The sequence below is a fragment of the Sarcophilus harrisii genome, chromosome 4 (genome assembly GCF_902635505.1).
Source record: "Sarcophilus harrisii chromosome 4, mSarHar1.11, whole genome shotgun sequence".
NCBI classification, from domain to species: domain Eukaryota; kingdom Metazoa; phylum Chordata; class Mammalia; order Dasyuromorphia; family Dasyuridae; genus Sarcophilus; species Sarcophilus harrisii.
In genome coordinates this window covers 74,861,238-74,873,530 of record NC_045429.1, presented here as the reverse complement: position 1 = coordinate 74,873,530, position 12,293 = coordinate 74,861,238, and the positions used below count along the sequence as shown (strand labels likewise).

The 12,293-nt window shown below is 34.5% G+C and overlaps 1 protein-coding gene across 3 annotated transcripts in view; it reads right to left on the bottom strand.

The window, feature by feature from the left end:
* HMCN1 (hemicentin 1) overlaps positions 1 to 12,293 on the bottom strand; it is a 465,183-nt gene that overhangs the window by 349,102 nt on the left and 103,788 nt on the right. For all 3 annotated transcript variants that reach the window (XM_031937038.1, XM_031937039.1, XM_003767514.3), the window contains exon 2: positions 4,472 to 4,542. In XM_031937038.1, the coding sequence (XP_031792898.1) occupies positions 4,472 to 4,542 (71 nt within the window). The remainder of the gene's footprint in view (positions 1 to 4,471; positions 4,543 to 12,293) is intronic.

Below are 12,293 nucleotides of genomic sequence, written 5' to 3'. Positions count from 1 at the left end.
AGACACATATAATTCACAACTTCAGGCCTGGCACTTAATCTACCATGACACTTAGCTACTATTGAGTCCTATTAAGTGCTTGATAAATAATTGTTTTTTAAAAATAGATCAGGAAGGACTTGAACTCAGGTCATCCTGACTTCCCGCCTGGCACTCTATCCACTGTGGCACCTAGTTACCCTGCTGCCTGAATAAGGGTACTGCAAATTGTATTTACTTTGTCAATGGTGTAGATAATACTGGCCCTAGATTTGAGAAAATTTGAGTTCAAATATTGCCTCTGATACACACCAGCTATATGATTTTGAGGTAAATCATTTAATCTCTCAGTACTTCAGGAAATTTTCATAGTAGGGGTGAGTATTCTTGTTGGGAAATTCATGTACCAGTGAAATCAAAGATCCAATAAAATAAAGAAAATAATATTTTGCATTTACTTTTTATTTACATTTTTTTGCCCCAAAGGGATGAAAGCTGTTTGAAGGACAAATATCATTTTCTTTCTCATTGTAGTCTGGTACCTGTCACAGTACTTGGCATAGTTGGTACTTAATAAATGCTTGTAATATGAATAAATGATTCCAGGTTAGCTATTTTATATAATTTCAAATTGGAACATACATAGGCAATTTTCTCCCTCTTCTTCCATTTTACATCAAAATTTCTTTAATTAGATTTTCAAAACTCTAGGTAAATACCAATTACCAACTCTTGTTAGATGTATGCTTTTGTTAGCCAAGAGCCTATCCTTCCTTTATTTTAAGCCAAATTTCATTCTCAAACAAAAATTTCTTAACCTTCACAAATTTTCTTCTCTATTCTGAACCCCTTGTCTTTGATGGCCAACAATGATGCAAAGGCTTTTCAGTATTTTATCCAAAGCTTTCTAATGTTTAACAAAGTTAATTCTGACAGTATTATTTGTGCTTATGTGAAAAAACTCCAGAGAATAGTGGCCATCTTGTTACTCTTCTAGCAGTTCCTTCTTATTTGTCAGAATCTGGTAAAGAATAGGAAGTCCCCTGCTGTACCTTTTGAAAAATGAAATTATTTTTAAAACACCTCATGAATTTATCAGCTCTTCTGCTTCCAAAAACCTGCATACTTTTGGCAAATGTCCAGGTAATTCAAGTTCATCTATAACTCAATAGGATGACACCATGCCAGGTTTATGACTTCCCGTACTCTTCTTACAATTCCTCTTTCCTACCTTTTGCCTCACTGGATATTGAGGCTTGCATCTTGGGGCTGCATCTATTTAAAAAACAGATATGATTTTAATATATATATATATATATATATATATATATATATATATATATATATATATATATAATATATTTTGGGGGAATTTTTAAGGCTATTTTATTCCATTGAGTCAAATGCTTTTTTTTTTTAATCAAATACAGAATAGAGTAAGACTATGTTTTCTACACCTTTCAAACAATTGGGTGGCTAATAGGACTATCTCCCTATGAATAGCTCCTCCTTTGTTTTTATGACATCACTTCTTCTCTCCTGTTCTTTTATCTGTTCAACCACTTCTCAGTTTCCTTTGTTGGTTCACCATCTATGTCATACTCTCTAACTGGGGATATTCTCTAGAGTTCTGTCCTAGCTCCTTTTTTCTTTTTGATTTATACAATCTTAGCCATTTCTGTCTCTTTTCTTACCTAGTCTTAAATCACTGAATGGGTATTGCCTTAAACAAAGTAAAATATGGGAAAGACCTTAGCCTTAAAAAGATCAAGGTCTCCCACTGCCTCTGAGGTCATCTCCAGTCATCCTAACACGGTCTTAACACTGAATTCGGATGATTATGAAGGAGGGAATGAGGCTGATGATTTTGCTCTGCCTTGCTTCGCTTAAATCCAATTCACTTCAAGTCAAGACATCACCCTTCTGATGTAATAGATCTTCTTTGAGAATGAAAGAGGAACAAAAATGTAATTTCACTACATGATCTCATCAGCTCCAAAAGATTCAATTATCTCCTTTATTATTCTTATAGTGAAGTCACAATTACTCATCACCACTGTCTCTTAGACACTTCAAATTGTATGCCCATTAGATATTTTCAACTCAACATGCTTAATACTAAATCTATTAGCTTCCCCTCACATTTTCTCTTACTTTTGAAAGCATCATCATTCTCTCACTCACCAAGGTCTGAAAACACTGGTCATCCTGAATTCCTCAGTTTTTCTCACTCCACATATCTAATCTCTTGTTGAATTTTGTCATTTATACCTTTACAACATCTCTCATACAAATCTCTTCCCTTCATTCACCCAGTCACAATCACTTTCACCTAGAACAGGACTTAAACATTTTCCACTCAGGATTCCTTTTCATCTGAGAAATTTGTATGCAACCCTAAGCTATGTAAGTATAAAAAACAGGCATACAAATCAAACATTTATTGATAATAAGTCATAATTTTGGAACCACCACATTTAGTTATGCGAACCCACATGGGATTGAGAGTCACTGATTAAGAAGCTTTGACCTAGACAATTGCAATTGTCTTCTAACTGATCCCCCTGACTCCACTGTATCCCCCCTTCTCCATTCCAATATATACTCTATGCAACTATCAAGATAACCTTCCACAAGTGTAGATCTGACCATACTACCTTACCCCTTACTCAGTGAGTATCAGTGGTCCTCAATCATCATCAAGATAAATATAAAAACCTCTGACATGTAAAGCCTTTTTCTTTACTTTTCCACCCTTATTTCATCTTATTTCCCTTCACATATTTTGGGAACCATTTACACGACCCTAATTTCAGTTCTTTGAAAATGATATTCTATCTTCTGTCTCTGTGATTTGTGATGACTATTCCCTATGTCTGAAATGCCCTGGCTCCTCATTTATGAATCTCCACTTCCCAACTTCTTTTAAGGTTCAGCTCAAATCTTACCTTCTAGAAGGAGCTTTTCTTGGTCCTTTCAGATGCTAATATCTCCCCCTTTCAATCAACTCCATCTACTCTGTATATATCGTATATATATATATATATATATATATATATATATATATATATATATATATATATATATATTTACATTTTTGCTTCATCCCTTGAAATGCAGGGACTTCTCTTCCTTTCTTTGTATTTCTAGCACTTAGCTTAGTGCCTGATATAGAATAAGTATGTAAGAAATACTCACCAACTGCTTGACTTATCATTTAAATGTGTTTTATTATAGAAAATCAATCCCAAAGCATTTGTGTTTCTTTTCAGAGACAATATTGCTTCCACAAATAGATTTACAATGGCATCTTAACATATTTAAATTAAGCTCAGATTTTCAAAGGCTGTTACAGGATAATACAAATAACAGGTGTCTGCCTGTTATCCAGAATTAATTCTATCTGTGTTTGGAAAGTATCATAATTAGTAGGTTAACCACTAGATAAGCATTATTTAGCCAAGTCAACTCATGAAACATATAAAAATATTAAAAGCTCTTGGTTCACTGTGAACCCCTTTCACTAGTGAAGTGCAATTGATCAAGTGTGTCAAGTATTCAACTACTAGTACCTTAAATATGAGATCTTTGGCCAAAGAGAGGACCTAATTTCTTATTAAATAAGATATACCAATATTACATTTCTTTAAGACATAAGAAAGTTGCAGCCAACCAATTTACAGTCACTGTAGAGATAAAGAAGTTGATTGAAGTGGTTTTAACACATCCCCAACATATATAGGAAATATTTGGTAATGTTGAATATGGAATCAGAATGACAGGTTCAAAGCCTGCTTCTGACCTTTGCTGGCTGTGTAACCATGAGCAAGACACTTAATTTCCTGGATACTCAATTTTCTCATCTATAAAATGGAGAACATAATAATTGTATTCACTCTATTGTATTATTGTAAAGCTTAAGTGTGATAATTTAGCACCTCCATTTTAAGGAGTAGGACAAAGTCAGTTATATTTTCATTCCTCTATCAGATGGACTCTTAACTCTTTGGACTTTCTCTACCATGCCATTTGTACCAAATATCTTCTTCTCTTCCCATGTTTCCCCAATTTATTCATCTTCTACTTATGTGTTGTTTTTTCTGATTAAAATATATGTTCTTTGAAGATACTTGCCATTTTAATCTTTCTGCATTGATTTGTATATGTAGCTCCTAGTACAGAGTAGTGTTAGGTTCTTAAAAATGCTTGTTGAAGAACTGTTGACATTTAGCAAAAGTATCTATTTATATATTCTTGAAATAGCACTGGAAGGTTATTTGGCTAACCCTACTCAGCTCTTTTAATACCTGAATTAATAATTGTTACTTTTATTACAAATGGACAATGAAGGAAACTTTTAATAGAAAAAAGCAATAATATATATTTTTAAAAAACAACAAAAAGTCATGATTCAAGAAACATGGAAACAAAAGGTCACAATGTTTTGTTACAAAAGAGAAAGAACAATAAGAGGAGAAAGTCAACAACTCACCTGAACGTAGAGTTCTCTGAGTTCATACTGAAATTTCTTGGGATCTGTGGTGATTGTTACTGGCCCAATTTCTAAGGAAAAAAGAATGTAAAGCACATTAATAAGAATCTGTAGACATCATCCAAATGCATTTTAATTATATGTCTTTACATCTTTACATCAAATTACTGATTCATAAAATGTTTTAGAAAAGCATGAAAAACAATCAGTAATTTATTAAAACCAAATATTAATCAATTTAAAGTCAACTCTCAATTTTTCACAAAAAAAGGGGGAATCATGAGGCTGAGTAAATTTGGTACAATGCTACACACACACACACACACACACACACTTTCTCTCTCTTTCTCTCTCTCTCAAGATAGATTCAGGTACCTGACATCTGAGTTTAGCCACTCCAGAACTATGAACAAAGAAGTACCCTTTAGCCTGTCTTAGCTTTTTCATCTTCAGAAATGAGATGACATTATACACCAAGGGAAACAATGAATGTAAAAGTTCTTTGGAAATTAAAATATGCTATGATTTAAGATAGAAGATAATATTCGACTGCTCTTTCTCTCTGCTACTTTTCAGCTAGGCCTATCCTATCCAACCATTACTTCTCACACATTATCCACAACCACAATTTTTATGGCTACTGCTACCTTTCTTACAATTATTAATATTTATGCTACTACTTCACCTGAAAAGCAATAGGTTAAGTGTGTGCTAAAATGTGGCTTCAGTAACCAAACCATGCTGAATAATAGGTTGGACCTAAAGAGGCTAATTCTGAATAACAGAACCAATTAAAACTTTGGTTGTATAGTTTAGTCCACATAAAACAATATTTTAATCCTTGCTTCCAGAATCATTTAATCTTTTTCATTATCTACAAATTTTCAATGACAATCCTTTTATATCAACTTGATTCATCAAAGACCATAATTTTTAAGTATTAAAGTCTTTCAAATTAAGAATGACCTATATAGTATAACTGCTAAGGAAAAAAAGAAAGATTTTAAGCAACCTATATAGCAGTAAAATCCAATCAGTGATATGGTCCATAGTCCTCTATTCATGATGTAAGAAATAAAAAAGACCTTTCTGTTTTATTTAACAGAAGAGTCACAGGGGAGCTCTTATGAAGTGCTTTATGCTTTCAAATAAGTTTTCTCTATGATATCATACACACATGCAAAGGGGGACGCCAAAAATAAATGAAGTAAACTAGAAAAGAGAGGTAATGCATATCTTAAGATCTATATAATTTCTTTCAGAAATGAAATTATAAGATGCTTCTCTCTACTCCCTCTAATATGTTAGTATATTAAACACTGCAAGATGGACACAGTGCTGTGAAAGATCAGAAATAAATAGAACAATGTGCATTCCTTATGAAGCAAAAGTATTAAGGGGTATAAAAGCCATATACTCAGTATGTGATAAATGGAGCCACTATATTCTTTTAAGACTAATAAATAAGGCTATGGCATGGTATGGTATGGTATGGTATGGTGTGATATGATATGGCATATCAGGTAGGTGGTACAGTGCATAAAGCATTGACCCTGGATTAAAGCAATAACATCTTCCTGAGTTCAAAATCTGCCTCACATACTTACTAGCTGTGTGACCTTAATCATGTGCCTCAGTTTCCTCATTTGTAAATAAGTTGGAGGAAGAAATAGCAAACCATTTCAGTATCTTTGTTAAGAAAACCTCAAATGAGTTCACAAAGAATCATACACAACCAAAAAACTAAACACAACAAATGTTATGTTATGCAGATTATGATATAACAGGAAAGATCATATTCCAGCCAGTTGCCACATGACACATAAATTGGCCAGAATAATGGCAACCTGCTTCCCATATTGTGGTATAATTCAGGAACATTTAAGAACAAAACTGAAGCAACTTAAATGGAAACAGGAAAATAATGGCAGTTTGGTTCTCCAAGGGCATTCTATATGCTTAAGTTGTTCCTCTTCATGGAGAAGATTGAGGGAAACTTCATGAAGTCCTAAATAATGTGTTGGAAAAGAGAAACTAAAAAATTGATCCCTGGGATAAAGATCAGTAGTTCCAAAATCCTGTTGAGGTGTAAGAAATGAGGGGTGAGAGATACCCTAACAGTGATGGCATCCCCAGGCCAGTGTAGTAGGAGAGGATTTTGGCAAAAAAATGGGTTTATTACATTGAGAAATAACTTCCCAGAGGGCTAGTTCCAAATAGGAATTGGCAAAAGTTTGGGTAGACAACTTTTGATTATATTAGGTTTCTATGGCCCAGGGGTAAGGGGTGATCTCCAGATGAATTTGAGGGACTAATCAATAATGGATGCCAATTATGCCCCAGGACAAGATCTCCAACTGAATTGTAGATGAACGTTATTATGGGAGTTTTCCCCTATGAATGAGAGGGTGGGATTGTTCCCAAAGGTTGGGAAGGATTGAGATTTAGGGTTTTTCTAACCCAGGTCCACCCCCACCCCACAAAGATCAGGGGAATACAGTTTATATCAGTTCCACCTTCTGGGGAGGTCATCCAGTCATAAATCCAAGTTATGTTAAACCCTGGAGACCCACTTTCTGTAGAGGTCTTTAGCAGTCTCACCATGCCATATCCTGTCAGAAATCCCAGTTATGGCCCCAAGTTTAAATTTTTCCCTGTAAAATCCATTTATGGGTCATCCCATGGCTGCTGCCCCATTTTGGGTCAGTCTGCTACTACACTCTGCCTCATAGTGTCTTTCTCCTTTATCCCTCCCTATATCCACCCACACAATATATCTCATAACTCCATTATGCTTTTCAACTACCCTTCTCCTTATAGCTAACTTTTTTTGGGTGCTAATGATATAAATTGTGTCCCCTTTAACCTTTGGGGGGTCTGATATGCCCCTTTGGGGGAGAAGACTGTTCCTGAGGAAAATTATGTAAATTGTGTCCCCTTTAATCTGTGGGGGTAGAGTGATTGGGGTCTCAAGCTCTTCTTTGGGAGGGGCACACCATTCCCAGACAACACCCCTCCCAAGATAAGTAATTTTAGTCAATTGGAAATCTAGGCCTGGGGCATAATCAACATTGAGTGGCTCAAACTCCCAGTTAAGTAATCTCTTTCAATTTTGAATTGAATTGAATTGAAAATCAGTCTCAGATTCATCCAAAGATCAAAAAACCTCAAACTTCAGAAGTTTAATAAAAGGCAACTCTGAACCTGGAATCTTTGCCAAATTCCTAATCAGGAGTTTTGCCCACTAAGAAGGCTGTCTTCTTAACATACTGTTTTCTTAACCCACCTTTGCTAATTCCTAACCAGGAGCTATTTGCCCTTCTGGAATTAGTCCACGGATGAAGATATTTTCTTCTCAGTGTAAATGCACTTTTGCTAATCCAAACAGGACCTTGCCCACTAAGAAAGCTGTAAGTGTAAAAATAGCCCCTTTTGCCACACAGACTTCAGGTTTTCGATTTCTTTCGCAAGGAACATGGGACATGGACCAGAGGGGATCTCTTACCCTCAATTCTCCCCTCATCACTAAATCCCTTTCAGAATTTATACTGCCATTTAAGAACATTCCCCAGCCTCAGGAGGTGCTCGCCCTTTCTACTGGGTTCTGGGTACTATGAGTTCTACTGAGGAATTTGTCTTTCATATGTTCTCCCATTCTATTTCATAATCACCATTCCCATTGTCTATTGTATCCCTTAATTTTGTCTGTAACTTCTTCCGTAAATAAATCTATCTTTTGCCAAAGAGAATGGCCATTGTGAATTTTTCACATGACTGAACCCCAATTTTTGTTGCCTCCCATTATCTAGTGTCTGCATCACCCACATCAAACAGAATCTTTTAGCCTTTCCTATAATTATTATCTGTGACTCTACAGCTGACAACAAAACAGGAAAGCAACTGAAAACAATTGCATATCTATAAGATACTTTTGGCAACTAAGTAATGTGTTATTTCTGAGAAACATTCAAGAGTATAAGGGATTGAATCAAGCATTATAAACCTTATTATAGTCAGTGAAAAGCAGAGAATATGACAAAATCTTTACTTATTCTCCCCACTGCTTAATTTCATTCTAATTCATCCAATGACAATACTGCTCACTTTAATGTAGTCTTTGGCTATTTTATTTATCCTTTTCTTCAACTTTGTTGTGAAGGTTTCATATTTGGTCAAAATTATACCACAGACACTACTACAAACACAATTTTGTTTTCTGTTATTGTCTGAGCATGGTAGTGTATGCTGAACCTGAGAATTCCTTAACTTCACCCAGAGATCCTAGAACTTGACTCCTTTTCCTTCTGGGTATATATACTTTAATCACCAGAGGAACCTGTGAATTTCAGCAGCAAACAGATGCAGCTTAAGCTGTTAAGTCAAGTCAGCAAGCATTTTTAAAGCAGTGATAAATTGGGGATTCAATGAAAGGCAAAACCAATCTCTGCCCTGGAGAAGCTTACAATTTAATGGAAAAGATTACACAAACAACTATGTATAAATAAGACACCTCTAGGAAAAATTACAGGTAATCAAGAGGGAAAATTCTAATATTCAGGGCTGTCAGGAAAGACTCCCTGCCCAAGGCAGGATTTTAACTAAGATTTGAGGGAAGCCTGAAGGCTCAAAGGAATTTCAGGCTTAGGGAAACAATCAGTGAAAATGCACACAAGCAGGGGATGAAAACATAAATGAGTATTATTTAAAGTTTTTCTCTATTGTTATGACAGATATTCAACAAGTTTCCCATTTTATTTACATTCAGTTACCATTGCTGATGAACAAAAGACACAATTCTCCACAAATGGACAGATTCTTTTGTAGAACAAAGGCTAACTTTATTATTATTATTGAAATGATCATTTAAAGAGCAAACTGATTTCAGAAAAGTCTGGAAAGATTTACATGAATTAATGCTAAGTGAAGTGAGCAGAACCAAGAGAACACTGTACAGAGTAACAAGAAGATAATCATTAATCAATTGTGATGGAGTTGGCTCTTTTCAACAATGAGGTGATTCAAGTCTATTGGAATAGACTTGCAATGGAAAGTGCCATTCATATCAAGAGAGAAAATTAAGGAGACTAATTGTGGACCAATATATAGTATTTTCACCTTTGCTTATTTGTTTGTTTGGGTTTTTTCTTTCTTATTTTTTTTTCCCTTTTGATATGATTTTTCTTGGAAATATGTTTGGAAGAATTGTGTGAATTTAACCTCTATTGGATTACTTGTAGTCTTAGGGAAAGGGAAAAAAATATTGAAACACAAGGTTGTGCAAAAGTGAATGTTGACAATCATCTTTGCGTATATTTGGAAAGATAAAACACTGCAATAAGAATAACAAAAAAAATAATTATTTAAATATAAGAAATGGTATATCTTCAAAATTAAATGAATTGTTAACTGAAGAAAAATGACTAAAATGGAGTTTAAGAGGTATGTTCTTTTCTATAATACCTTCAGATTCATTTTCCTAGGTATTTATTAAATGGATTATTCACAAAGCCTTTTTTCCCCCTCTACACACACACCCAACATTTTAGTTATTGTTCTCTTAATCTGAATTGTTCAACTGAACTTGAGAAAATAATGGGGGGAAAGTCACAATCAAGTATTTTTTTTTCTGGCTCATTTGGCAAGAGCTTTTTCCCTTCCTTCACTTCCTTTTTCTTTTAAAATAACAGAATTTGTGTTGCTCACAATTATTTTATTCTTACTGTGTTTCCTTGATAATAGAGGAATATTTTGTGCTGCCTAATGGGAACAGAATTAGGGAGAACTTTAACATGCTAACCTGGCACATTGACTTTTTTGATAATATCTTTCACAGATTATTCAGTATTGCAAGTTAATGTTGCTAATTCATTGGCAATGCATTGCCTTGTATTCTGATGTCCCCCCCCCACACACACACACACACAAAGATTATACTAAAAATAAATGTGATTTTGAGTTGTATCAAAAGTGTAACCATACTATGTATATATGATAAATACTAGATTCAATAAGCATTTATTTAGGACCTACTGTTTGTTGTCCTAGCTACTGAAGAATCAGGAAGACCAGGAAGTATCCTGAAGTCATTTACTATAGACTAACCAGTCAATTGGCAAGGATTCACTCAGTTCCCTTTCTAGGACTTTTAAGGGACATGAAATTGTACGAGGTATCCTACATGAATTTAAAGAACTATAATACTTTCGGAGAAAAATATATAGGCAAATGAAAGCTAGTAAATAACTTTAAGTCACTGCATATCATTTAGAAACAACAGAGATCAGTATGTGATGAGTAGTTAGGTAAGGCATTCATAGAGGAGGAAAGAAATAATCTAGATTGGAATTTATTATAGAAGAGACTTCAAATATGGAGGAACTCTGGAAAAGTATACTTTTAGTATAAAGTAATACTTGAAATACTTTTTACCAAGGTTGTTGTGAAGATGGAGAGAAGTACTTGGTAAAACTAAATTACACATAAATGTGAGTTGCTTTACAATGGGGAGAGGGAAGGAGAGGAAGAGAATATGCAAAAATAGACATATGGGTATATTTAACTTTAATTTAGAGAGCAATTAGTAGAATTGCCTGTCTAGAAAGGACAATTCAGTTAAAATAAATTTAGGAATATATTTTCAACAGTTGCTTGAGACCATTCTTAGAAGTGGAACCAAAATGGTGAAATAAAAAAGGATTCATTTGAGCTCTCCCAAATTCTCCTCTAAACAATTTAAAAAGTAAGTAATGCTTCAAAAAGAATTCTGGTTATATGGAACTAACAAAACATGGAGTAAAACAATTCCATCCCAAGACAATTTGGAAGTTTATCAAGAAAGGTCTCAGTGGAGTCAGAGGTCCAGCATAGGTCACAACTTGGCAAGCCAACACCAGGACTTGATGACAACTGAATTGACAATGCAAGCTTTCAGAGCACTCAGCTCACAGACAATATATGGGTCAGATAATTGGTAAGGAGATTACAGAAAATGCTTTCCTGTCACTGGATGCAGAACTTCTGTTGTATTGCCCATATGTACTACAGCAAGTAGTCTCAGAGGGACCAGGACCTGGTCATAGTTCCAGGGCAAAAAATAACACTTGAGGTGATTCATGGATCAGAGCACAGGTCAGGAGAAGAGCAATTACACCTCTCCTTAGATGACACCACCTTAGAAGAATTGAAAACTCACAGATCTCCTGAATTAGCACTGAAAATAGCAACACAAAGTAACCTGAAACTTGGGACCATGCACACTATATCCCAAAAGCAGAACCCAACTTTAATAAAGTTACGTCAAGAAATAGACTGGAAAAATGAGCAAGCAACAACAACAACAAAAAAGAACCTGACCATAAAGAGTTACTGTGGTAACAGAGAAGAAGGGAACACAGAGAAAAAGACAACAAAGTCAAAATGGATACATCAAAAAAGGAAGTGATCTGGTCTTAAGTCCAAAATAGGATTCCTGGAAGAGTTCAAAAAAGAAGAAAAATAAAATAAGTAAAGAAGAAAAATTGGAAAAAGAAATGACAATGATATAAGAAAACAATGAGAAAAATTCAACAGTTTGGTAAAGGTAGCACAAAAAATACTGCAGAAAACAGTACCTTAAAAAAAAAATAGGCCAAATAGTAAAAGAAGTACCAATATCTATTGAAAAGAACTCCTTAAAAACAGAATTGCCCACATAAGAAAAGATATACAAAAACTCACTGAATAACAGAATTCCTTAAAAAATAGAATTGGCCAAATGAAAAAAGAAGGTATAACAACTCCATCAGTTCTTTGAAGATGGATAGCATCTTTCATCAGAAGTCCT